The 27,143-nt window shown below is 49.9% G+C and overlaps 2 protein-coding genes and 1 non-coding gene across 3 annotated transcripts; 1 reads left to right on the top strand and 2 right to left on the bottom strand.

Annotated features, from left to right (window-relative positions):
• Positions 1–371: 371 nt before the first annotated feature.
• On the top strand, positions 372–474 carry LOC119876025. Its single transcript, XR_005354856.1, has one exon. It is a non-coding gene; the product is annotated as a U6 spliceosomal RNA (small nuclear RNA).
• Positions 475–5,058: 4,584 nt separating this feature from the next.
• Positions 5,059–7,575, bottom strand: TPRX1 (tetrapeptide repeat homeobox 1). Its single transcript, XM_038525649.1, has 2 exons — positions 7,061–7,575; positions 5,059–6,506 (listed from the first exon to the last, which is right to left on the bottom strand). The coding sequence occupies exons 1-2, from the start codon at positions 7,136–7,138 to the stop codon at positions 5,934–5,936; spliced, it is 651 nt and encodes a 216-aa protein (XP_038381577.1). The 5' UTR covers positions 7,139–7,575; the 3' UTR covers positions 5,059–5,933.
• An 8,141-nt stretch (positions 7,576–15,716) lies between these two features.
• CRX (cone-rod homeobox) lies at positions 15,717–26,840 on the bottom strand. The gene is given in 4 exon segments (NM_001003049.1): positions 15,717–18,659; positions 19,720–19,871; positions 20,644–20,778; positions 26,774–26,840. Coding segments are annotated over 3 exon segments (900 nt in total). The 5' UTR covers positions 20,744–20,778; positions 26,774–26,840; the 3' UTR covers positions 15,717–18,011.
• Positions 26,841–27,143: the final 303 nt, after the last annotated feature.

Below are 27,143 nucleotides of genomic sequence, written 5' to 3'. Positions count from 1 at the left end.
CAGACTTTCCCTGTTTTGATAACCTGGGTGGTGTTGAGGAATACCAGTCAGATGTATTCTTAAAATTTTTTTAAAAATTATTTTATTTATTCATGAGAGACACACAGAGAGAGGCAGAGACACAGGCAGAGGGAGAAGCAGGCTCCCTGTCTTATGTGACATAAGACACATAAGTCCCGATGCAGGACTCGATCCCAGGACCCCAGGATTATGACCTGAGCCGAAGGCAGAGGCTCAACCACTGAGCAACCCAGGTGCCTTCATTTTAATTTTTATATGCATTTCCCTGATGATCAATGTTACGTGTTTGTTGGACTTTTTTGCATTATCTTCTTTTGTGAGTGCTCTTTTGTCCATTTTGAAGTCAGATTGTGCTTCTGCGGCACGTATACTAAAATTGGAAGCATACAGAGATGATTAGCATGGCCCCAGTGCAAGGATGGCGTGCACATTCATAAAGCGTTCCAAATTAAAAAAAAAAAAGTTGTTTGCCTTTGTATTGTTGATTTGTAGGAATATAAGAATATATCCCAGATATAGTTCTTTGACAGATATATGACTGTGAATACATTTTCCAAGTTTATGGCTTCTTTATTAACTTTATCAATGGTATCTTTTAATGAGAAATTTTCAGTTTTGACAAAGCCCTAAGTTGGACTTTTTTCTTTTCATGTTTAGTGTTTTTCTATGTCCTAAGAAAGTTTTGCTCACTCCAAAGTTGTGAAAATATTCTTCTGTGGATGCTTCTAGAAGCTTCCTGATTCCAGCTTCTCCTCTGGAGTAAGGTGGGCATCAAGGTTCATTTTTTCCCCACAAGTAAATAAATGTTCAATTGCTTCAGTACCACTGTTATATCCCCCCAGTGAATGGACCTGATGCTTTGTTCAAGACAGGCTGATTACATAGGAGGACTTATTTCTGGATATTCTCTTTTGTTTCATTGTCCTTGGTTTCTTTCTTTCTTTCTTTCTTTCTTTCTTTCTTTCTTTCTTTCTTTCTTTCTTTCTTTCTTTCTTCTTTCTTTCTTTCTTTCTTTTTCTTTCTTTCTTCTTTTTTTGAGATTGTTTAGGTATACTAGATCTTCTGCATTTTCATCTAATTTCAGGATCATCTTGTCAATTTCTTCAAAAAGCCTTGCTGATATTTTTATTGGGATTGTGCTGAATAGATGGATTTGAGGAGAATATCCACGATCATGGGATGTCTTTCTATTTATGCAGGGCTTCTTTAATTTCTCTCAGCAACGTTTTGATAATTGTGATATCTTGCATATTTTAAAAAATATTTTATTTTTAGGTAATCTTTACACTCAAGTTGGGGCTTAAGCTTACAACCCCGAGATCAAGAGTTGCATGCTCTATGGACTGAGCCAGCCAGGTGCTCCATCTTGCACATCTTTCATTAGCTTTCTTTTTTTTTAAGATTTTATTTATTTATTTATTTATTTATTTATTTATTTATTTATTTATTGAGAGAGAGAGAGAGAGAGAGAAACACAGGCAGAGGGAGAAGCAGGCTCCATGCAGGGAGCCTGATGTGGGACTCGATCCCAGGACCCCAGGATCACGCCCTGGGCTGAAGGTGGCGCTAAACCACTGAGCCACCCAGGCTGCCCCATTAGCTTTCTTTGTAGGTATTTAATTATTTTGTGCTGGTCTCCGCTTATTAATAACCAATGCTGTGGCTGGACCAACCCTTGTGGTTATTACGATTGCAAGATGCCCTTCACCAATAATCATCAGGAAACTCTGAAAAAATAACTTTATTACTTACAGGACATGAGAATTCCATGGCACACCTGCAGCCACACAGGGAGATTGTGGGTAAAGAGAGCATGGGCCTGTGGTTCTATTTTGGGGGAGGTAAAGAGTGGGGACCTCAGGTTTCAAGGGCTCGCTCTTTGTTGGTGAATTTAAAACATGAGAGCAGAATTTAAATCGTGAGAAGAGAAAAGAGAAGTGGCCCCCACGGTCAGTTATGGAAATCAACCAAGATCTCTAAAGCAAAGGAAGGATTGGAAGGCAGAGGTGTGGGGGGCACCGGCTGGCATTGTGTTTATTTTAAAAGCCATCTTTTTTTGTTTTTTAAGATTTTATTTATCCATTAGAGAGAGAGAGAGAGAGATTGAGTGAGTACAAGCAGAGGGAGGAGCACAGGGAGAGGGAGAAACAGGCTCCTTACTGAGCAGGGAGCCCAACACAGGGCTCCATCCCAGGACGCTGGTATTATGATCCAAGCCAAAGGCAGATGCTTAACTGACTGAGCCGCCCAGGTGCCTTCAAGGAGCCATCTGGGGGGCTCGATCTCATGATCCTGAGATCATGACTTGACCTGAAATCAAGAGTTGGATGCTCAATCGACTGAGCCACTCAGTGTCCCTACTTTTATGTTTTTTTCATTGCTATTATAAATAGTATTATTTAAAAACACTCTTTTCCAATTTTTCACTGGTACTGTATAGAAATACAATCCATTTTTGTTTATTGATTTTGCATCCTGGGAACTTGCAAAATTCATTTATTAGTTCCAGTGGTTTGTGTGTGTGTATTCCATAGAGTATTTCCTATTTCAACTATTTATTGAAAATATGGGTTTTTTTGAAGATATAAAAATTTAAAAATTTTTTAATTTTTAAAAAAAGATTTTATTTATTCATGAAAGACACAAAGAGAAAGGCAGAGACATAGGTAGATGGAGAAGCAGGCTCCTTGCAGGGAGCCCAATGCGAGGACTCAATCCCAGGACCCTGGGATCACACCCTAAGCCAAAGGCGGATGCTCAACTCAGGCATCCCACTTTTTTTTTTAAAGCTTAAAAACCCCTACTTCTATGGCAAGAAATTCCAAATATACAAAAGGGAATAGATATAATAAAAAAAAACATACATTTCCATCCCATCCCTCTTCCCAGAGAAGGGATCTAGTTGTGGGGCTGAGGGCACTGCTAAGAGAACAAGATGAGGGTTAACAAAAGTTTTTTTTTCGAAAGTAAAACACTTGAAGAAAAAAAACAAAAAAGCCTAATAAGCAACTCAGTGCAATTGGCTGAAGCACTTTAAAACCAGTAAGTATCTGTGACAGCAAGGAAAACATGACCATGAAATGTTTCACTATGTACATACAAACAAAAAAACCCCTGAATATATTAAGTGTATACAACCTGATGAATTTGGAGACAAATATACTTATTTTAATTAAAAACGTGAATGCCACCAAGTACGTCTGTGAGCACCTACGGTGTGTCGCGTCCACTGCCCAGTCATTGCCGGGGACAGCCGGGGAGAGGAGATTTGCATCTCTGCCCCAGAGTATTCTGCATCTCTGGGCTCTTGTGTGGGGAAGCAGATCCTAGATGCCCCCTGAGGACACCCACTGGTGTGACCAATGTCTCACAGCCACCAAGGAGGCGCGAAACAGGTGCCTGAGAAGGTTTTTTTCTTTTTTCTTTTTACCATCGTCTGCCAATATGTCCTGTGTCCCCTTCAGCTCTCCTCTGACCTGGCTGAGATTCTGCAGATGCTGACCTGGCCCAAGAGGGTGGAGGCAGGTGGTAAGTCAGGTCAAGGCCAAGGAAACCGGCTGTGGGGGAGGGAAGACCAGAGAAAGTGGGCAGGGAAAACATGGGTGTATGCACGGCAGGGAGGTGGGGGAGAGAGAAGAGCTGTGGGGTTGGGGGCCTGTCTGGTGACGAAAGAATAAGACCCCCCCATTTCCTAGGCGCTTCTTGTAAGGCTCTGTGCTGAGAGTATAAATGGCACATTCCATACGACTCACACCCACGCACGTGGAGAGGTGTGGTTGTTACCCAAAGTCTCATGGATGTCCAGCTGTCCGCATGTCCTATTCCAAATAGTCCAAGAAGCAGACGGGCTTGGCACAATTTGCTAGTGCAGAAGGTTGAGGGCTACCCTCTCCAGCCTGGTGCTTGCTTGCTCAGCTCGGATGCTTGCTGTCTTCTTGGAAAGGTGCTCGAACGCTCTGATACTTGGTGTGAACTTCTGTAGGCAAGGGATTAAGCTGCCTGCCTTAAAGGACCTTTTTGTAAGGATATTAGAGCATATAGGACAGCTGTTGTCACATGGGAAGTGACCCATGGTGGGGGAGGGGGGCTGCATGTTCTGGTTTTGAGAGCAAGAAACTCCAGTCCCTCAGTTTCTCCTTCTTTCTGCCCCCCGCCTCCCCTCTACCTCTGTCTTCCCCCCTTTCAGTCTCCTTGTGGGGCCTTGTGTGTTTTTCTGTGTACATTCCTACCATGGGCTCTGATAAGCAGGTGGGGTTTCATTATATCCTGTCAGTTGTGACCCTTCCCCCCCAGTCTGTCACATGTCCCTCCAAATCCCTGCTAATTCTCCCTATATTTTGCTGAGGCTGGCCTGGCCTAAGAGGATTGAAGCATTTGCTAAGTAGGAACAGGACAGGTCAGAAAACTGGCTGTGGGGAGGCCCAGGGGCCAGGAGCTGAGAAACTGAGGACAATGGGAACAAAAGGGAGTATGTAATTGATAGAAAGATATAAAGACCATGGACCCCAAATATAGACTTTGTAGATACTGACACATGCATGAAAGAACCCTTGACTTATGACAAATCACCAGTGTCTTCATCAACTGACAGGTGGAAATCCCTGAGGGGAAGGGAAAAAATCCCTGAACCCCTATACCTCACACCATACAGAATCAATTCTAGATGTATTAGAGACCTACTAAACATAAAACTATAAAGATTTTACTTTTTAAAAAAGATTTTTATTCATGAGAGATACAGAGAGGCAGAGACAGGCAGAGGGAGAAGCAGACTCCTTGTGGGGAGCCCCACGTGGGACTCCATCCCAGGACCCCGGGATCATGACCCGAGCTGACGGCAGATGCCCAACCACTGAGTCACCCAGGGGCCCCTCATTTTTCATTTTTATTAATAATTTTAGTTTGCTTTACAGCATATCAGTGTGCCAGTGATAGTAAGGAATCAAGAAAATAGTCCCTAACAACAGATAATGAAAAGCACTGAAATACAGTAAAATAGCAGAAATTTTATTTATGAAAAAAATACAAATACGAAAACTATTTACAGTACATTATCAAGAAAGATATAAGGATAAATGGATTAAAGAAAGAAAAATGGGACACCTGGCTGGCTCTGTGGGTAAAGCTTAGGACTCTTGATCTTAGGATCTCTGGGTCCTGAGTTCAAGCCCCACATTGGGTGTAAAACTTAAAAAAAAAAACAAAACCCAAAAAATGGGTTAAAAAAAGACACACCGTGACTATTCCTAATAATTGACTAACGTGTGAGAGGGCATAAATTCTTGATCAGTAATGAATATTTTTTTTTTTTTTTTTTATGATAGACATAGAGAGAGAGAGAGAGGCAGAGACACAGGCAGAGGGAGAAGCAGGCTCCATGCACCGGGAGCCCGACGTGGGATTCGATCCCGGGTCTCCAGGATCGCGCCCTGGGCCAAAGGCAGGCGCCAAACCGCTGTGCCACCCAGGGATCCCTGATCAGTAATGAATATTAAAACCACAGTGAAACCTCAAGTCTCAAGTCAGCAGACTGACTGGAAAGCATTAAAAGGTCTCACACCCCAAGTGTTCCCGAGGGCGCCAACTAGAGCGCTGGGCGAACCATGGGGTCAAGGCGCATAGAAAGCTCTCAGAGCATCTGTGAAGCAAAGAGGCAGCGCCCTGGGATCCCACATAAGTGCTCATGTGAGCCCTAAATAATGCTGCGGGGGACACTCACAGCAGCATGACATGTGGTGGCCACACAGCGGACAGGAGATGCCACCTCCCCAAGAAGGGATGAATGGTGTGTTCCCGCTGCAGATTACCTGACCTTGACCGCTGCCCTCACCCACATGGGACCAACTGCAGGCCCATCCGACCCCAGTCCCCTCTGGCGCCACAGGAACTGCAGGACTGTGAGGCAGGTTCCCTTATAAGTCCAGTAATCTCTTAAGGTCCAAGTCACTGTCATCAGCAGGGTCATCTCCCTCTTGATATCCGGACATCAAGGGGAAAGAGGGTCCCTCCAAGGGGTCTCGGGACGAGAGGAGCTCTGTGAAATCGGGGGCCAGCACGGGATCCGGCAGGAAGTCCGAGGTGGAGGAGCCCTGTGGCCTGGCCAGGGCCAGGGCTGAGATAGGGGCCTGGGCAGCGGGGACATACCCCTGGGATCCCTGTTCTGGGTCGCACCAGGCGCGGCGGAGGCTGTAGATGCTGGGCTCTGCTGCAGGGAAGACCCCCATGGGGCTGTGGCGACTCTGGCCACAGTAGCCTGGGCCCCCTGGGAACATGGGGCGCCCAGGGACAAGGACTGGGGCGGGGTCAGGGATGAGGGCAGGAGCAGGTTCAGGGGCAGGAATAGGGAACGGAAGAAGGACAGGGGCAGGGATGGAATCAGGGGCGACAGCTCCTTGGCCCATGGGCATAGCGCGGCCTCCCCGACCTTGCCCACTGGGCAGTCCCTGCAGCCTCGAGTGCTTGGCCCTGCAGTTCTTGAACCACACCTGGAGGGAGGGACAGAGGGGACAAGGAGGAGCTTTAGAAGGGCTTGCCTCTGGCCCAGGTGTGGGGCTGCTCCCGGGAGAACAGTGGGCCTCCTACCCTCCCTATGGCCCAGGCCCAGTTCCAGGCCCCTGGGGTGCCGGGTGCAGGAGGCTGCAGGGGAGGGTGCAGAGGCAGGAGGGGCAGGGCTTGGACACCACGGAGCCCAGGGGCCAGGAAGGGGCCTCCCCCAGAGGGTCCCCCACCTTCAGAGGCCCTGAGTTCTGGTGCCTGGTGACCCAGCAGGGTTTCAGACTGGGCAGGATGGTGTTGGCTGGTTTGTACAGCACGGGAGTTGGGGTGAGCTCGGGGTCCAGCCCTGGGTCTACACGGGGGGCCCCTTGCTAGCTGTGGGAGCCAGGGCAGCACTGGGACCTCTGGCCTCAGTCTGCTCAGCTGGAGCCCGGGAGGGCGGGGAGGTGGCCCAGGAGCCCAGGCCCCAGGAAGTGCCACCTTCCCGGTGGATCTTGGGAAGACTGGGGACATGGAGGGGGTGCCGGGGGACCCAGAGTCATACCTGCACTTGGTGCTCCTCCAGATGGAGCCTGGCCGCCAGGGCCAAGCGTTCCTGGTAGCTAGGGTACTGGTTCGTCATGAAATGTCTCTTCAGTTCCTGCAGCTGTTCTTTGAGGTACACAGTGCGCTTCTTCCGGGCCTTTGGGACCCTTTGGGTTGATGGGGGGCCTGACCAAAGGAAACAGGGTCAGATGAGCCACAGACACAGTCCCCAGCCTGCCAAAGTCCCTCCCCCTGCCTGGGCCTCAGTGTGCACATCCTTGGAATGGGCCTGGTAACAGCTCCTGCCTCGTTCCCCCAGGGCCCAACGGCCCAGGAAGGCAGGCACGGTGGGCTCCCGGGGCTCAGCCAGGCTGGGGTCTCCAGCGGGCTCCCACCTCATCTGGCCCCCCAAGCCCCTCCCTTCAGGGGCGGAAGCCACCCTGACACTTGCAGGGGGCGACTGTGCACCAGGCCCTCTGCTCAGCCCATCCCAAGCCCAAGAATTTAATCCCACATCCCAGCTCCACCAAGTCCCCACAGCACAGGGTGGGAAGCCCCCGCCCGGACAGGGGGCCCCCTCTGAACGCCCAGAAGGCCTGCGCAGCCCCAGCCCCAGCCCCCGCCCGCCCCCGCCCGCCAACCCGCCCCGGGCCCAGGCGCACCCGAGGGAGAGCCTGGCTCCTGCATCGTCTCCGCAGCTCTGCTGTCTGCTCGTGAGGCGCTGTCCCCAGGACCCGGGCTTAAATCCCACCCCCAAGCTGTGCCCACCCAGACACACCCAAGGGTCCCGGGACCCTCCCTCTCTCACCCACCCTCAGCCCCGCCCCCGGAGGAGTCACAGTGAGTGATTAATCCTTTCCCCTTTGAGCTGGAGGGGGGGGGGCTGGGACCTCGGGGGCAGGACAGCCTTGGCCCCGCCCTCAGGGGGCTCTAGCCCCGGGGAAACCCACCGTGCGCATCGTGCGGTGAGGGGGGGGCGGGTCCCCATCCCAGGAAAGGGCCCCTGGTGTCACCCCATCCCTTCCCAGTCCTGGGACCCCCAGTCCCTCACTTCCAGGTCCAGCCTCCATCCTCTCCCGCCTGGTAGGTCCGGGGGCCTCTCCCCTTGCCCCCAACACCGCTCTCACCTTCTGGTCCCTTCTCTACGTGGCCCCCACGTCCACGCTGGCCCCCAGGGTGCCTTGAGGTCCCTGAGTTCCTGTGGGATGAAGGCCGTCGGGGGTGCAGGGGGGGTGCAGGGAGACGGCTGCCCCTGGCTCTTGGTGAATGAATGAGGGGGGCTGCTCTGTGCGCGGGTCGCAGGAGCCTGGGGCCCCGGGAACCAGCCCCTGGAGCTACCCGCACCCACATGTAGACCTCAGACGGGGCTCCTCGTGGCGCAGGGCCCTCCCGGGACTCCCGGCTTCCAAGGCCCAGGCCCCGGGGACCGCCTTTATTTTCACCAACGCTGGCGAACAGCAGAGGTGATGGAACAGCACGAGGCAAAGCAAAGGGGACTTGGTGTTGGAGGTTTGTCTTGCTCCTTGAACTGCCTGGGGCCTCAGGTGGCTCTACCATGACTGGGCATTCGCGCTCCTTCCTTGCTGCTCTTTTTCTTTTTTCTTTTCTTTTCTTTTTTTTACTTCAAGTAGTTAACATATAACATGCTCCTTTCTGGCAAGATTTTGCCTTAATTTATCTTTTTTTTTCCTCCTCTTTTGGGCAGGTGGGAACAGGAGAGTCGCCAAGTCAATGGCTCTGCTGTCAACAAGGGAGCATCTAGCAATTTCCTTGGTCCAGAAGATGTGACCGGAGGCCACCTTCTCTGTCATTTCTAAAAGAAATGAGACGCACCGTTCTGTTGAGGAGATTGGCACAGATTGAGAAGAAGATTCTCACCTGAGTCAGCAGGTGGACCTGTAAGAGCACTCCCACCTGTCTTTAGGGTTAACTTGCTTCAAGCTTCTTGCTTGCTGACCTAAACCCCATATTTTTTCCAAGTCCAAGTCCCAAGTCCCCTACTTCTCCTTGAGATCCTGCAGACCCCTGGCTTTGAGATACAATGGACCAGGCTTTCCAGAAGGGGAGGCACCACTGTCCTCAATGATGGGTTCCTGGTGCAAGGAAGGCTCTGCATGCAGCTTGTTGGGCTGCCGGACTAGCCTTTGCTGGGAGACACCTGGGGGCCTTGATCACTGGCCAATTGCTGGGGGAATCTGGAAGCCGAGTACCTGCTTCTCCTGCACAGTTTCTGTGCCTTCCCCTTTAAGCCTTCTGGCTCCTCCTGAATGGAAGAGAAGATTCTTTGAGACTTTAGTCTACCATCTTCCCTGTTGCCAGCTTCCTTAATAAGGCAACCTTTTGGGGTGCCTGGGTGGCTCAGTTGGTTAAGCGTCTGCCTTCAGCTCAGGTCATGATCCCAGGGTCCTGAGGTCGAGCTCCACATTGGGCTCCCTGCTTAGTGGGGAGGTGCTCCTGAGCCCTGCTCATGTGCTCTCTCTCTCTCTCTCTCTCAAATAAATAAATAAAATCTTCAATAATAATAAGGCAACCTTTCCTTTCCCACCAATGCTTGTGTCTTGAGATTGGCTTTCTGGGTAGCAAGCAGCCGAACCTGAGTTCAGAATTGGTCCTCTGTCCCATAACAAGGGGATGGGGAGTCTGACTTTCTCATGCTTTTGGAGTGTAGGTTGTTTTTTGGGACAGACTTGGTGATAGCTGTCAGTGTCCTTCAGCTGAGCACCATCAGGAGGACACTGGGAGTTGAGCAAATGTGGATTTATCATCTCACTGCAGGGAGGGGGGCGCACACCCAGGACACCAAGGAGCATCTCCGTGAGACGGTGTTTGGAAGGACCAATATGAGACATGGGCTTGTATTTTATTTGGGGAGAAGTTTCAAAGAAAAGTGATTTTTATGCGCAAAAGAATTGATATCGGGGACTCAAGCAGATAGTTGTACACCCATAAGCTGAGAGACATAAAATAGATTCCAGGTTACCGTGGGTGGTGAGATGGGGGGGTATGGGGAGTCAGTGTTTAATGGGAACACAGTTTCGGCTCAGGATGATGGAAAAAGCCCAGGAGACGGATGGTGGTGCTGGTTGTACAACATTGTGGATGTACTTAACACCACTGACTAGTGTGTTTAAAAATGGGAAAAAGGATACATTTTGGGTTTTGTAGATTTTATCACAATTTTTAAAAAAATATTTTACTTATTCTATTTTAGACAAAGACCAAGATGAGGAAGTGGGCAGAGGGAGACAATCTTAAGCAGACTCCATGCTGAGCACACAGTCCGATGGGGGGCTCGATCCCATTATTGGCAAACGCATCCTCCCCAGGCAGGCTTGGTTTTCCCCATCTGTGCAATAGGATTATCTCAGGGTCTGCTGACATCTGCTCCGGAGAGAACCTGTCACAGCAGCTGGGAGAACCCACCTCGGGCCCCATAGCTTTGTTCCCCAGGGCAAAGCCACCGGTTACCTGCCTGGCCTCTACCCTGTAGCAAGATCACACGGTGTAACTGTCTGGAGAACCAGCTTCCCTCCCTAGCACCTCCCCAAAGTGATTTTCAAAATTTGTGCGCATCAGAATCCCCTAGAAGGCTTGTTAAAACCCAGACTACCGTGCCTCCCCCGGATCCCACCCCCCTCAGCTTCAGATTCAATGGGTCTGGGGGCAGGTCCCCAAATTAGCATTTCAGGCAAGTTCCCAAATGATAGCTGATGCATCTGGTTGAATTAGGGATGAATCAGGGACTGTACTTTGAGAACCACCTCTGTAAGGTGCCTGCCTCCCTCATTCACTTAGGCCCCTACCCCTGGCCTTGGTCCTAGAGCTTAGCTTCTTTTAGGGGCAAGAAGAGGCCAGCCAGGCAGAAAGAGGAGGATGGAGAGGTGAGCCAGGGCAGGATCCTGTCTGGCCTTGGAGGAGCTCTGAGATAAGATAGGATAGGCGGATATGAGCAACAAAGGCAAATGGAAAATATATACAAAAGAGAGAGAAATTCAAACACATTTTTCTTTTTCTTCTTTTTTTTTCAGATTTTATTTATTTATTCATGAGACACACAGGGAGAGGCAGGCTCCCTCCAGGGAACCTGATGTAGGACTCAATCCCAGGACCCCGGGATCATGACCTGAGCCAAAGGCAGATGCTCAGCCACTGAGCCACCCAGGCATCCCTCAAACGCATTTTTCTTCTATGCCAGGCACTATTCTAAGTGCTTAATAATCATTAACTGGGGTCTCAGCTGGCCGCATCCCCAACCTTCAGATCTCCCTCTGCCCTCTGGGTTGGGTGGACAGGACAACATCCTCCATCCCTCGTGGCCCCTTCCACATAAATTCTCTGTACTTCCGTATTTTCGTGTTTTCCAGAATCTTCCCTCCTGCCCCCAAATGACCCAGCTTCCAAATTCCAATACAGTTTTTAAGATTCTGTGTCCTCCTGTCCATCCATCTGTCCACACATCTTTCCATCATTCCCCCCTTCTACCTAGCTATATCCCCCACTGGTTCTGAGAACAGAGGTTTCTTGAACCGGACTTGGTGAACAAAACAGAGAGGCCAGGAGGTATGGACACTTGGCAAGAGGACACGGGCACAGGTTCGCCCACAGCTGGGAGTGAGAGGGAGCAAGAGGCAAAGCTGAGGGCAAAGCTCAGGCTGACACCCTGCAACCCCACCCCCGACTTCCAGGTGGGATCTGTGTGATATTCCTCAGGCACTCCTGGCTGCCCAAAAACTAAGAGAAAGGAAAAACAAATGCGTTTTTAAAAGATTTTATTTATTTATTTATTTATTTATTTATTTATTTATTTGAGAGAGAGAGAGACGACGAGCAGGGAGGAGAGGGAGAAAGAGACTTCCCACTAAGCAGGGAGCCCGACGCAAGACTCCAGGACCCTGGGATCATGACCTGAACTGAAGGCAGACACTTAACCGAAGGAGCCACCCAGGCAAAAAAAAAAAAAAACCCACCAAACTTCTTATAGAGATCACAGTCCTGCAAGACAGGAGTCTCCAACAGTTTACAAATATCTTAGTGATTTACAAGAAGAAAGCATTCTTAATGGGTCTCTGGAAGTCGGGTTATTAATAGGACATATAGACTCCATTTCCTGGAGCCCTGACATCACCAATGCCCACACTCCATAATGACATGGAAAACACAGGCAAGGGGATCCCCGGGTGGCTCAGTGGTTTAGCGCCTGCCTTTGACCCAGAGCATGACCCAGAGCGTGATCCTGGAGTCCCCGGATCGAGTCCCATGTCGGGCTCCCTGCATGGAGCCTGCTTCTCCCTCTGCCTGTGTCTCTGCCTCTCTCTCTTTCTGTCTAATAAATAAATAAACAAAACGAAACAAAACAAAAAAACAAGAAAAGATAACACAGGCAAAAGGAAATGCAGGTAAAATTAAATGTCCTTCAAACCTGCAGCCATTGAGAGCATGACCTTCCTCCAGGAAACTCCCAACTGTCTTAACATTAATGCTTTTTTTTTACTGGAGGGAAAAATAACCTTAGCTCGACCATGGCTGAGCCAGCTGGGTGTCCCCTGGATTATTCCTCTTTAATAGGACTATTTGGATTTTTACTTCTTGCTCATGCTTGCTCTGCTAAGGTCTGTCTAGCTGGGAGTTTGTCATCCAAATCTCCAAATTTCTGGGCATACGATTGTTCGCAATATCCTCTTATGATCATTGATACGTTAATGCAGCATTTTTTGTAATGCCCTCTGTCGTGTTCTTTCTTGATGTTAGTAATGTCTTTTCCTCTTGTTTGTGTTTCGGGAGCTACCGATTTTCATAACATTTCACAAAACTGTTCATGTCTGTGTTTTTTAAAAATTTTACACTTTTTATTTGATTAGTTTCTGGTCTCATCTCTACTATTCCTTCCCTCTTTTCTAACATCTCGAGATGACGTTTCGGCTTTTGTCTTATCTGGATCTGATATATCATTTAAGGCTATGGACAAACCAAGTGGGAATTAGGAGATCACGAAGCAAATGTATGCCAACAAATCGGACAATGGAGTATAAAATGGACAAATTTCCTTGAGAAATACAACTTTCTGGGCACTTGGTGGATCAGTGGTTGAGTGTCTGCCTTTGGCCCAGGGTGTGATCCCGGGTCCTGGGATCTAGTCCCACATCAGGCTCCCCGCAGGGAGCCTGCTTCTCCCTCTGCCTAGGTCTCTGCCTCTCTCTCTCTGTCTCTGATGAATAAATGAATAAAGTCTTAAAGAAAAAAGAAATACAACTTTCTGAAATTGACCCGAGAAGAGATCTTAAACCAGGAACAACGATATCTGTTAAATAAATTAAGCATGTAATTAACCTTCCTACAAAATCCAGGCCCATATGCTGCGCTGGAGAATTCTATCTGCTGCTTAAGGATGAAAGCACACCTTGCACAAAGTCCCCTCCTGGCATCTGTCTTGGCTTTTCTTTCCCTACCTAATCCCCTCTGCTGCACTTTCTGTGCTCCCCTCCCAGAGCACATGTCTCTCTCTGTTGTCACCCACTCTTGCCGCCTCCCATCCCCTCCATACTCTGAGGGGCTGAAAGCACCAACCCTGGGTCATACTGGCACGCTGCATGGCCCCAGACATCCCATCCTTGCCTCCCAGCATCTGCTCCATCTTTACCCTGAGAAGCAACTGGAAAGCTAGGAGTGGCCCCCGTTTGCCTTGGGAAGGTTCCTTAGCCCCTCCTGATCCCTAAAATAGGGCAATTAGGGGATGGTGCCCACCGCATGAAGCTGTAATGAAGGTTTGGGGGGGTGGAGGGAGAAATACAAGGAATGTGCCTAACAGTTCCTGGCATGTCATAAGCGCCCAACAAAGAGTTTGGTTATGGTCTTATTATTACTGTGTGTCCTAGGCATGATCTGCTGTGGAGGAAGGAAGGCATCACTTAGTTAAAACTCATTTGCCTGCACAGAGCCCCTCCCCCCAGGGTCATGCATCTGAACCTAATCCCTGCTAATTCCTGGCCATTCTGCTGAGGCTGGACCATCATAAGAAGATTGGGGCATTTGCTAAATTAGTCCTGTTCAGGGACAGAAGAAACAACCAGGGAGGGGCTCAGAGAGCAGGAGGGGTGGGCTGGTTGGGTAGGGTGCAGACATATGGGGGTGAAGGGAGAGACATACATCTGAGCTTGAGACGGAGGAAGGAGAAAGGAAGGAGGACCAAAATCAGAGGGGACACATATCAGCAGGGTCCAGAGGGTCCAGCAAGATGAAGATAAAACTCAATGATTTTGAGACACCGGGGTGGTTCGGTGGTTGAGTGTCTGCTTTTGGCTCAGCTTGTGATCCCAGGGTCCTGGAATCGAGTTCCGCATCCGGCTCCCTACAGGGGAGGGAGCCTCTCTCTACCTATGTCTCTGTCTTTCTATCTCTGTGTCTCTCACGAATAAATACATAAAATATTTAAAAGAAACAAAAAACCCCAATGATCTCTTCCCAGTTGTGGGATCTTGGACAGGTCACCTAACCTCCCACAGCCTCTGTTTTCTCATCTGTGAAATGAGGATAATAACAGCATCTATCTGATATCAATAGCGCCTCTCTGGTGGGTTGTTTTGAAAAAAGAATTTTTGGGCTGACTTTCTCAGTGTCTGGCAAATAGTATGTGCTCAGTGGATTTTTCTTTTTCCTTCCAATTTATTGAGACTCAATTTATATCCCATAAAATCTACCCACTGTAACAGTACAGTTTGAGGAGTTTGGACCATCACATATAGCCATGGACTTACCACCGTAATCAAGATATAGAATATACTCGGGACGCCTGGCTGGCTCAGTTGGAGAAGCATGTGACTCTCGATCTCAGCGTTGTGAGTTCGAGCCCCACTCTGAGTGTAAAGATTACTAAAAAAATATAAATACACTTTAAAAAATAGAATACTCTCAGCACCCCAAAAAGGTTCCCTTTTGTCCTTTTGCAGTGAATCCCAGCTGCTGACCCCAGCTCCTGGCAACTATGATTTACTTTCTGCCACTATAAGGTCACCTTTTCTAGAATTTCATGTAGATGGAATCAAACCGTATGTACTGCTTTGAGACTGCCTATATTTACTCGTTATTGTGCTATTTACCCGTGTTGTCCTGTGTACCTGAAGTTCATGCCTTCTTATTGCTGAGGATCCACCCATCCATTGTCTGGATACACCTCAGCCTGTCAGCTGTTGACAGACATTTGGATAGTTTCCAGTTTGGGACCGTTATGAATGAAGCTGCCATGGACATGAACAGCACAAGGACAAGTTCAGAAAAAAAAATTAGATTAAGATAAACATTTAGCATAATGCCTTCAGGGTCTACCCATGTTGTAGAATGAATCAGGATTTCATTCCTTTTCGTGTCCTCACATGGGCCACTGAGGCAGGAAGCGTGGTCACTCCTCCCACCCACCACCCCCTCCGCCTTGCAGGGGGGAGCTGGGGAACCCAGCAAGGTCACAGCAGGTGGAAGCTGGTTTCTGGAGCCCATGTCCCTACTTAATTGGCTTAGGGAGATAACCAAGGAAAAGACGGCGACCAGACAGGAAAGCACGTGGAGGGACCCATGTCCCCAGAGACAGAGGTCGGGGAAGAGAGAGGAAAGGAACAGGGCAATCCCTTTTTCCACTTTCCTCGGTCTGTCCCTGGTCAGAAATTAAGGACAAAAAATCACCCAGATTTTTAGCGAGATTCAACAATTTAATTATTTTCGCTTGGGGTGGGGGGTGGTTGTCCTGGAAGGAAGGGGACTGGAGTCTCAAGGAGTGGGGGAGGGAACACAGAGTGAAGGGGGCTCCTGGCCGCTTCCTTCTCTCTCTTGTCACTTGTCCTGGCTTTTTGTCTCAAAGAAGTAGAACCTTTGACATCCCCACAGCTCAGGAGGTTGGCCCCGGGAAAGGAAGCCAGGACCTCCCGAACAAATGCACCCTCTTGCTCTGTCCAGCCCTAGCGAGAGGGGTCTCCTGACATCTGAGCCCTGTGGGCCTGTGACTGTGGCCCCCCAGGCTCTACACCTTCCACCCTCCTCCAGAACATGACGTCCATCCTTCATGCTCTCCCGGACCCCCTTATCAGCGTGCCTGTGAATTGTTCGTGTTCACAAGACACACCCTCCTCTGTGAACCAGAGCTCTGGGAGCTCCGTGGGGCAGAGAGAAATTCCTATGTACTCCTGAGACCCCCGCCTCCAGCACAGACTCTGGGAGTCTCTGCAAAATGAATCAATGGCAGTGCATCTGGTCCCAACTTTTACACAATGTCACCTCCTCCCTGTCCCTCCCCTGCGGATTCTGCTTGGATCGTCTATCTTCCACCCCCACCTGCACTGTCCTCCTCTGTTTATCCTTTGTGTCCCACACTGGACTCTGAGCCACTCACTCCTGGGTCTAATGTCCCAGAGGCCAGTATGACTCAGGCCCATGAGACATGGTCATGTGGTGTGCTGAGTAAACCATCCTTGAGGATTCCAGTGATCGCCGTGTGCCCCTTCAGAGGGTCTTGGGGGGTCTAGTCCATATGGACCTCTTCTGGCCTGGACCCAGAAAAATCCATCTGAGGCCTCCCAGCCTCTCTCCACACTGTGCCTGCCTCCTGACATCCCTTCCTACACCGGCGACCTGGAACCAGTTCCTACCAGCCCATGAGCACAGATGGCATGCATCCAGCTCCGAGGCCATGACCACAGACTTGGTGCCTTGAAATCAGCCATAGTGGGATAATTTACACCACAGAAATTGGCAATCACTACAAATCAAGGTTTTTCCTCTTCTTTAGGGAGCCAATGGTTACCACATACCAGCACACCACCACCTTCCTGCCCTACTTCCTTTTACCTTGTGAAGCCCACCAGTGAAAGGCTCGTGGCTACTGCCTCCCAGGGCCAAAGACAAAAAAAAAAAAAAAAAAAAAAAAAAATTCAAGCAAGGCCAAAGCATCAAACTACCAAGAGTGTTAAAATGCCTGACTCCATCTTAAAAGTCTCTCAGTGCTTGTCTCTGTCACTGGGGGTCAACGCACAGAAAGAAATATGGTGCCACTCCATCAGGCTGCGCTCTCTGGTCCCATCCTGCAATGGTAACAGGAAACAAAATCTAAGAGAGGGACTGTATTTTTGAAATGTGGGGCTTCTTCCAAATCCACTTATCCCGCCAACCTCGTCTCTTGCATATTTACAAATGAGAAGCCTGCCACCTCCTGTTCTTCTTTTTTTTGATATACCCACAGCTATGTTGGAGCCAACTACCATGGTTGGCCCCAGTGGCAACTACCACAGTTCCTCCAGCGCTGGGGTGAAATCCACCTTTAGAAAATCCTAAAACAAAACCAAACATGGCCACTCTCAAAGTCCAAAAGAATGCATACCTGACGAAATGTCTTTAAGAAGAAACTAAAAAGAAAAAAATATATATCAAAGAGCCCCCTAAACCTACCATGTAAACCTGATATTTGGGAAATCTGTAAAATCGCCAAATGGATTTTTTAATTGAACTGTACAACTGACCTAAGCTGCCATGGTGGGGCTTCTTAAAACTATCTTTGGATTTTCTAGAAGGATCTCTAGCCACATGCTAAGGAAGTGTCCCAAATGGAAGGTATGACATTGAGTCTCCCTACCTGTCTGTTCCAGGGCATCTCGATTCTGACCTGACCAGGACCCCTAAACTGACTACTTGAATTTGGTTTAATTTCATCTCAGAGCACATTCATAGCACCAGTTTCTGGAGTCCAGGGCTCATGGTTAAAATGGCAGCCAGCATCCATGGTGAGGCGGGGCTGGGTGGAGGGTTACTAAGATCTATTGAACTTCCCCGGAGAGTGAGGAGACTGTCCCGGGGAGAGGGGGGTGGACTGTGGTGGGCTACTCCACACATGAGGCCAGAGAGGCCACAACTTTTGGAGGGAGGGCCAGCCCCACTGCTTTCCTGGGGATGCCGGGTTGAGATGAGATGCAGAGAGACATACAGAAGAGGATCTTCTACAAGATCTGAAACTTCCAGGCACTCTGATCTTTGTAGTCCAGAGGATCCATGGGGTTGTAGGTGAACTTCCAGGTCCCTGTGGGGTCCTTAAACTCCAAGCTGTCCACGGGGCTATAGGTGCCATAGCTCTGGCCTGACAGGGAGGTGGGGGACTGGGCCAGGGAGGGGCCCACGGAGGGGCCTGAAAGGGGGCTGAGGGCTGGGCCCCCCAACTGGGGCACCATGGGGGAAAGATAGGGATCCAGGCCACTGAAATAGGAGCTCGGAGACCCGTAGGCCGAAGGGGAGGAGCAGAAAGCAGAGGCAGGGGCGTAGGTCATGGCGTAGGGTGTGGAGGTCAGGGGTGGCCCCGAGGCCACCAGCCCTGCCCGCTGGGCCTCAGGCAAAGGGGACTCTGAGGCTGGACTCCAGATGGACACGGTGGCCACGGCCGTGGTAGGAGAGCCTGAGGGGCCGGGTAGAGGGGGGCTGTAGGAGTCTGAGATGCCTAGGGGGTCTGGACAGACGTCGGAGGAGGATCTTGGGGACATGCCTGCCTTCCTCTTGGCAGGACGAGCCTTGGTCTGTGCGCCGGGGGGCTGAGGCTGCTGTTTCTGCTGCTGGCGCTGCTGCCGGCATTTAGCTCTGCGGTTCTTAAACCAAACCTGGGGGGAAAGAGGGGAGATGGGGTGGTGAGTGGGGAGGGAGCCCCGGAGTATCCTCCATGGTTCCCTGGAATGATGGTGTTTATTAGTGAGACACACCACAGTCACATGCCCCTACCCTGCCGTCAGTTATGGGGTGCTCTATCTGTCCATCCATCCATCCATTCATCCATCTGTCCGTCCCGTCATTCACATCTGCAATTACACACACACACAATCATATGTACATACATATAAGCGCACATGCAGTTGTGTATATAATTGTGCACACACACATACTATCATACAAACGCACATATGTACACTTATCCACCCATCCCTTCAATCAATGAATAAACATGCAATGGGGATCCCTGGGTGGCTCAGCGGTTTAGCGCCTGCCTTGGGCCCAGGGCGTGATCCTGGAGTCCCGGGATTGAGTCCCGCATCGGGCTCCCTGCATGGAGCCTGCTTCTCCCTCTGCCTGTGTCTCTGCCTCTCTCTCTCTCTCTGTGTCTCATGAATAAATAAATAAAATCTTAAAAAATAATTAATAAACATGCATGAACTACTACTTTGGGGTTACATCCGTGGAGCTGATATTCTTGTTGTGGGTGACAGATTATAAATAAACAGTAAGTACATTGCATCATATTTTAGAAGATCGGTACTGTGGAAGAACCAACTGAGCTGGAGGAGGGGGCACTAAAGTGGGGTGCCGGGGGACATTGTAAGTTTAAATGCAAAGGTCCGTCTAGGTCTCATTGAAGGACACAGTGACCTGATTTGTTGATAAGCAAAGACTTGAGCAAAGTGATGGGGAATAAACCTTCTAGGTAGAAGGAACAGGGAGTACAAAGGGCCTGGGGCCAGGGTGTGCTTGGGAGGTGTGTTAGGGGAACCAGCAGGTGTGGCTGGCAAAGAGGGTGGAGGGAAGTGTAAGGGACAGTGATGAGGGTGAGGAGTTATTAGGACCATACATGACTTTGGCTGTTACTCTATGATTACCCCCCCGCCCCCTGTCCCTTCACTCTGGGTCCCAGGAAGGGCTGCAAGGGGCCCAGGGACTAGAACACCGCACCTGAACCCTGGACTCAGGTAGGTTGATCTTCAGAGCCACCTCCTCTCGAGCATACACATCCGGGTATTGAGTCTTGGCGAACAGAGCCTCTAGCTCCTCCAGCTGGCTCCGGGTGAAGGTGGTCCGCTCCCGCCGCTGCTTTCTTGGGGCACCTAAGATGGGGACAGGGTGACGGGACTGTCGGGTGACCTGGCCCTCCCATTCTCTTTGTCCACTTGCGGGAGGCCCTAAGGTTCCATAGGATGTCGGGAAGCCCTTTCTGGGGGGTTCATCTCCCCAAAAGCAGTTTGTACCTCTTCCCTGACCTTGTAGACCTCACTCTGTCCCCCTGGGAAATGGGGCCCCTCTTTTCCTGTCATTTTGGGGCTCATGCTTCAGCTTGAGAACAGGCATTAGCCCTGTTAGAAAGTGTATGAGTTTGACTTTTATCTCCTTTCTAAAAGTTTTTATGTACCAAGACATGTTCAGTTGAAACATGCCATTGAGAGGCGCCTGGATGGCTCAACGGTTGAGCATCTGCCCTTAGCTTGGGTCATGGTCCCGGGATCCTGGGATGGAGCCCTGAATCGGGCTCCCTGCACAGCGGTGAGCCTGCTTCTCCCTCTGCCCCTCCCCGCCTTGTGGGCGCACTCTGTCAAATAAATATTAAAAAAAAAAAGAAAGAAAAGAAAAGAAACATGCCACAGAGTATTCAACTACTCCTAGAATATAAAGTATGTAAAAGAGGGAACCATATCCCAAATTGCTATGAACACCCCGATAGTGTAGAAAAGCTTAGGAGAAGTTTTTGGCACATGCAAATGCCTACATACGGCTGGTGTGTGGCTCCGATGTCACCCCAGTAAGTTCCCATCTTCTTCCCAAGGACAAGGGACCCCAGGGGCGACCAAGAACTGAGGTGGCCGGGAGAAGGACCGTACTCACTTGGATAGGACACAGCTTGGTGCATCAGATCCACGCTGGGACCGCTGAGGGCCAAGGCGTTGACCGAGTAGTGGGGCCCCGGGTTCATATACGCCATCATGATCTTTGGGGATACTGTGGCCCAGGTCTGCGGGCCTGCAAGAGAGGAGGGGGCACTCAGATACTCCCCAGTTACTGCATGGTTACCAGCAGGCTTAGGTCCAAGTCCTGCTTCAGACTCTTCTTAGGTGTGGGACCTTGGGCACCTAATCTCTCCGTGCCTCAGTTTCCACACCTATAAAATGGCCTTCCTCTTAAGGTGGGTAGAGCTTTTCCCCAAGACTCCATCTATAAAACCAGCTGAAGCGGTAATGCGCATCCTAAGTGGAAGCCCTTATGCCCACTCTGTCCTTTACATTAGATCCTGCCACTCCCTCTCCAGCAGCTTGTCTTCCTACGACCCCAGAAAAGATGTCCAGCCTGGCACAGAATCATGGACAGCAAAGGGACCAGCTGTCCCGGTCCTGCTTGGAATGGGGAGGTTTCTAGAGATGGGGTTTTCCCCATACACATTGGAAAAGTCCCCGACAAACTGGGTAGGCAGAGTGGCACGCAAACAAGTGAAGGATGATCTTCCACCACCACGTGTGACCCGCCAGGTGGGCAAAAAGATAACAGAGATCTGTTAGCCCCAGTGCCAGCCTGGGTGTGAAGAAACAAATGGTCCCGTGTCTGATGGGGAGATGGTGAGCATCAATGGAACGAACTGGAAGCATTTACCAGAGTGCGATGCGATGCCATCATAGTTCTCCCAGTCAGCCCTTGGGGCAATTTGCCTTCAGAGCTCCTCAGTCCCCTCAAGGGAAAATGGGAATGCAGATAGCATTTACCTCTTTAGGTAGTTGGGAGGGCAAATGCATGATGTGTATCAGCTCCTTAAACTAGCACCTGACACCATGGGTGCCGCATAGCAGGGTGGGGTGGGGGGGGTGCCCCTTGTCATTTGGAAGCTTGCACAGGCTCCACACCAGGATTTCTAATGCACACGTGTATAATCACCAAAATGTGGAAGCAACCTCTATGTCCACCAAAGGGGATGTATTGAGTAAATTATGCAAGTAGCTTACAGCACCTTTATTCAAGGGAATACCATGAAATCACTAAAAAATATAAGACTGCTGTGAGCTGAGTTTCAGAGCTCTCTAGTCAGTTAAAAGAAATGATCCTAAATTTGGCAATAAGAGGTGACAGTGTGGGGGCACCTGGGTGGCTCAGTCGGTTAAGCATCTGTCTTTGGCTCAGGTCGTGATCTCAGGATCCTAGGATGGAGTCCTGCATCGGGCTCCCTGCTTGGAGAAGAGTCTGCTTCTCCCTCTGCCTCCCCACTGCTCATGCTCTCTCTCTCAAATAAATAAAATCTTAAAAAAAAAAAAAAGTAGCTATGGTGTGTCATTTCTAGATCACCCCGGGAGCCTGTTTAACGGAACCCCTCCCAGCCCAAGAGTTATTTCATTTTTTAAGGGACTGGATCTCTGTTCGGGTTCCTATTCCTTATTGATCAGGGTCTGGACTCTGATAAGGTAAATGGCAACCTGCAGAAGTTTGGTTGTGAATGATTTGTCTCGGGCAGAAAGGATAACCTCAGGGTTACAGAGGATTTGCTGCTGCCCTGCTGTCCAGTTTTCTTTGTGTTTTTAGCTCATTCCCTGAAGAACTGTATTAGCCTCTGTTTCTTGACTTCCCCTTTGAAACAGCTGATCTCCTCATTTAATAACTTCAACAAATCTTGGATCTGGGGTGTATTCTGTATGCATCTGAGAATCAGATTGTTCAATTTTGTTAAAATTACACTTTGACAAAAGGAGCGTGCATGTGTGTGTGTGTGTGTGTGTGTGTGTTAGATATCCTACATTACCAAAGTAGATACTTAATATATATTATATGATATATACATATGCAACATATATTAAATATATTCGAAGGAAAAGGTACAGTGCTGAGCAGTGTGTGTAGCAGCCTACTATTTGTGATTTTTAAAACAAGGCAGCAATTATATATAATATTTACTATATATATAGCATATGTATGCACAGAAAATTGCCAGGAAGGACACAAGATATTGAAGTGAGGGCCTCTGGAGGGGGGTGCTATATTCATGCCTTGTTTTTACAGTTTAGATTGCTTTGTAACCATAAGGACATATAAGCTTTTCAAAAACATAAGCAACAATAAAAATCTAAGCAAAACAAAAAAGCCAGCAAAAAACCATGAAACCCTTTCCATGGCTCCCTAGTGCTCCTTCACAAAGATGAGGGCAGCCTCTCTGGTTGTGTGCATAAGCTGTCCTCTGGACCAGGAATACCTCTTGTCTGGTCCCCATCACAGCTAACCCCTTCTCCTCCTACAGGTTTCACCTCAAACATAAATTCCCTGGGGAGCCATCCCATATGCTAAACTGAATTTCTTTTTTTTTTTTTTAAGATTTTATTTATTCATGAGAGACACAGGGAGAGAGACAGAGAGACAGAGAGACAGAGACACAGGCAGAGGGAAAGCAGGCCCCATGCAGGGAGCCTGACATGGGACTTGATCCTGGGTCTCCAGGATCACACCCAGGCTGAAGGCGGCACTAAATCGCTAAGCCACCGGGGCTGCCCTAAAATGGATTTCTCTCTCCTTCTTTCTGTCTCTCTGTCTTTCTGTGTCTCTGTCTCTGTTTCTCTCACACATACCAATATTTCAGAAATAAGTAAAAATAAAAAACAGAAGAACTTTGCTTTAGCATCTTCTCCCTTCTTGTTCCCACTAGCCTGTCCTTCTCATCCCAATTGGGGGATGGTGTTCTTCCTATTTATCATCATTTGGGATTGTACTGCCCATCCAGGAAATATTTTTGAGATTCCACCATGGTGTTCTTCCTATTTATCATCATTTGGGATTGTACTGCCCATCCAGGAAATATTTTTGAGATTCCACCATGTTGTAGGAGGTGGGGATATGGCAAGGAATGAGGCACATGGCTTCTCTGTTCTCATGGGATTGAACTTCTGGGAAAATGAAATGGGGTATTGGGGTAGTGACAGGGCTTGGGCCAAGGGTAAGACCTTCATCTAGATGAAGGGTAAGGAAAGACCTCTCAGTAAGGAGGTGACCCAGGAGCTGGGGAGTGAACCAGATGATGTAGAGCCTGGAAAGGAAAGTCAAGGGGAAGTTCAGTGCTGATGGTTATAATAAAAGCAAAAACCGCTTTAAGGGGACTCCTGGGTGGCTCAGTTGGTTAGGCAACTGCCTTCAGCTCAGGTCATGATCTTAGGGTCCTCAGATAGAGTGCTCTGCTCAGCGGGGAGCCTGCTTCTCCCTCTCTCTCTGTGCTAGCTCTCTCTCTTTCACAAATAAATAAATAAAATCTTTTAAAAAATGCTTTAAATTCGAAGAATTGATGGGCATTCTAGGATGTCCCCAATAATCTTCACCCTGCTATTCACCCCCTGGTGTTGTCCCCTCTCACAGAGCAGGACTGCCATGGGCTGCCAATTCGGTATTGCAGAAATGACAAGGTGACCTCCAAGGCTGGCGCTGCCCTGGGGGAAGCCAGTCGATATCATGAGGATGCACAAGCAAGCCTGTGGGGGAACTTGGAGGGGGGGGGAGTCCAGGTGGCCAGGAATTGAGGCATCCCACCAACAGCCATAAGACCAAGCCCCAGGGGAAGGTCAGTTCCAAAGTGTCAGGCAAGGCTGCCAAGGACTCGGCCCTCCTCGACATCGGACTACAAGAGCATGAAGAGACCTGAGCCAGAATCATCCAGTGGAAGCGCCCCAGATCCCTGTCCCTCAGGAACTGTAGACCATAAATGTTTGTTGTTTTAAGCTGCTAAGTTTCAGTGTAACTCGTTACACAGCTAGAGCTAACTCACGCACAAGCCTTCTCTATGTAGGACGCCCTAACATCCTCAGCATGGCCTTGGGAGGCAGACTCTGCATTACCATTACACTCCCATTTCACAGATGGGAATATTTTCAGACTCAGGCATGGTGACTTGCCCAGGGTCGTACACACAGGCTGACTGGGGGGACCCGGGATTCCAACCCTGGGTTGGAGGCTCCCAAAGGCTGTTCTCCCAGCATCCCACCTGGGTTCCCTCTGTCCCCTCCCTCTTCCTCCAAGGGGGTGATGATGCTTCATTGGAGCTTCTGGAGAGCACGGAAACAGTTGTGAAACTGCCCAGCTAGGGACCAGGGGCAGGGCCTGGAGCAAGAGCAACCGAGCTCATTGTCTTCCTCCATTGTCTATGTGCCAGGTTGGCCAGGCTACATGGTTGGCCTTCCTGGAAACCCAGCATCCTCTCCCTGGGATGATCCACCCTACAGACAGGGAATCGGAGCCCAGAGTGAGGAAGGTGCTCGACCAAGATCTAGCATCTGGTAATGACAGTGACCTCCCCCTCCCCTGGGATGGAGGATTTGCCCCCTTCTTGGACAACCAACAAGTGTTTTGTGGACAAGAATAATAACAAATAGTGTCGGACACTCATTGAAATTTCTCTCTGACAACAAGATGAGACACCTGCCAGTGGTATTGCGACCTCAGAATTTTCTCAATCTACACAGGCTTTCTGTGTCCCATCCCAAGGAGCATAGACAGCAACAACTACAATATCTGCCGTGTTGAGAACCTACAATAAACCTGGAACCCTATCATCGTCCTGTCCGGTAAAGCTCAAGGCAATGATGCTGAGAGAGACCACGCTCCCCACCCTGGGGACAAGACTGTGGGACCTGAGGCTGGCGCTTGGGGCTCCCCAAGCAGTCACTGAATCCAGGCTCCCATCTGAGCAGATGCTCTGGCAAGTGAGGCCTGAAGGCTCACACTCACCTTATGGGTGGGCGAGGAGATGATCCCATTCTACAGATGGGGAAACCGAGGCTGAGGTTTGCAGAGGAAGGTAACACCCACCTCACAGTGAGGCAGGTGACAACCAGAAGGACCTCCTATTGGGATCCTCCACTGCTTAGACACTTCACTGAAGGTCTTGGGCACAAGATTTCAGGGAACAATAATCCCAATCAAACTTCCTCCAAGGCAGGTCCTATTACGATCCTTACTTCACAGAGGAAGAAGCCAAGGGTTCAGTAGAGTCCCCTGCTCTCCACCCCTAAATCTGCCCCTGATCCCCCAAAGCAAGATAAAGTCAGCTCCCTCTCCCGGGCTCATTGCAGTCCAGGCCTATGACATGGGTTCCTTGTGTCACATCATCATGGCAACTCATCATGGCAACTTATTACTGTCACCACTTAGGGAATGGGGAAACTGAGACCCAGGAAGGTCACATGAATGGCCCAAGGCCTCGTGGTGAGTCAAAGGCAGGCTTTAAGCCCAGACTCAGAGGACCTCACATCAGCCCTGGCAAGACACCCCCAGCTCAGCCACGTTCAAGGTCCTCCTTTGTGGAGTCTCTGCCGCCCCCAGTAGCTCCGCCATCCAGTAGGACAAGGAGCTGAGCTATACATGCTCCTGACCAAGATGGGATGTAGGAAAGTAGGAGTCTCTAGGATGGGGAGGCCTCCACATAATCACTCTACCAGCACGTGAGCCGAGAATCACTGCATTCTTGGCCCCCCGTTGGGCCACCTGAGAGTCCACCGTTCCTCCCTCCTGCTGCAGGCAAGTGGTTCTTGGATTCTATTTCTGTCATTTCACTGCTACTCAACAAATAAACAGGCACCCCAACCACATGCCAGGCACTGGCTGGTCAGTGAATAAAGGCACAAACGAAGAGAAAGTTTCAGGCAGTGTCGAATTTTAAAGAGAACATAATAGGGAGACTGTTGGGAAGTAGCCTTGGAGCAGGGGTGAGAAGTCCCCAGCCCCAGGCGCTGGGAGAGCCTGGCTGTGTCACCTCACCAACAAGCTGCTTGACTCCATCCCCTCATGCCCTGCTCCCAGCCACCCTGCACCTCCAAACACCAGGATGGGACCTTCATCCCCTATATGACTCCGCAGCAAACATCACACATGCGTCCCACCAGCTCCTGTGGGGCCAGCCACTGAGAACACAGTCCAGGGTAAAAGGAACCCAACTTCTGTCCCCAGTTTTCCCTCTCTCACTCCCTCTCCCTCCATCCCCTCTGCCCCTCCTGCAGACACTCACCTTCCAAAAACAGGGTCAGGCTCTCCTGGTGGCCCAGGACCTGGTTGGAGTCAGAGTCCTCAGGTGGCAGAGGCTGAAGGAAATGGGTCCCCTCACATGGGGAGATTTTAAGCCCTGGCTGGGAGTGATGTCATTTGCTGTGGCCTGGATCTCAGAGGGTAATCCTGGCCCCGGGTGGGGGACTTGACTGGACGCCAGGAGGTGACATTGGCTGGGAGGGGGAGGGGCACCCATCCGTCTGCCTAATCTCCTCCCCTCCTCCTCCCCACTGACATCTTGGCAATTAAGGTTGATGGGGATGGGAAGCCCCAGCTCCCGCCTGTGACCCGGACCCCACTCTTCAGGGAAGTTCTTTCTGTGGTCTAACTGA

The sequence above is a fragment of the Canis lupus genome, chromosome 1 (assembly GCF_011100685.1).
Source record: "Canis lupus familiaris isolate Mischka breed German Shepherd chromosome 1, alternate assembly UU_Cfam_GSD_1.0, whole genome shotgun sequence".
Taxonomy (NCBI): domain Eukaryota; kingdom Metazoa; phylum Chordata; class Mammalia; order Carnivora; family Canidae; genus Canis; species Canis lupus.
Note: the sequence above shows the minus strand (reverse complement) of the source record. Positions and strands in the feature narration are given on the sequence as shown.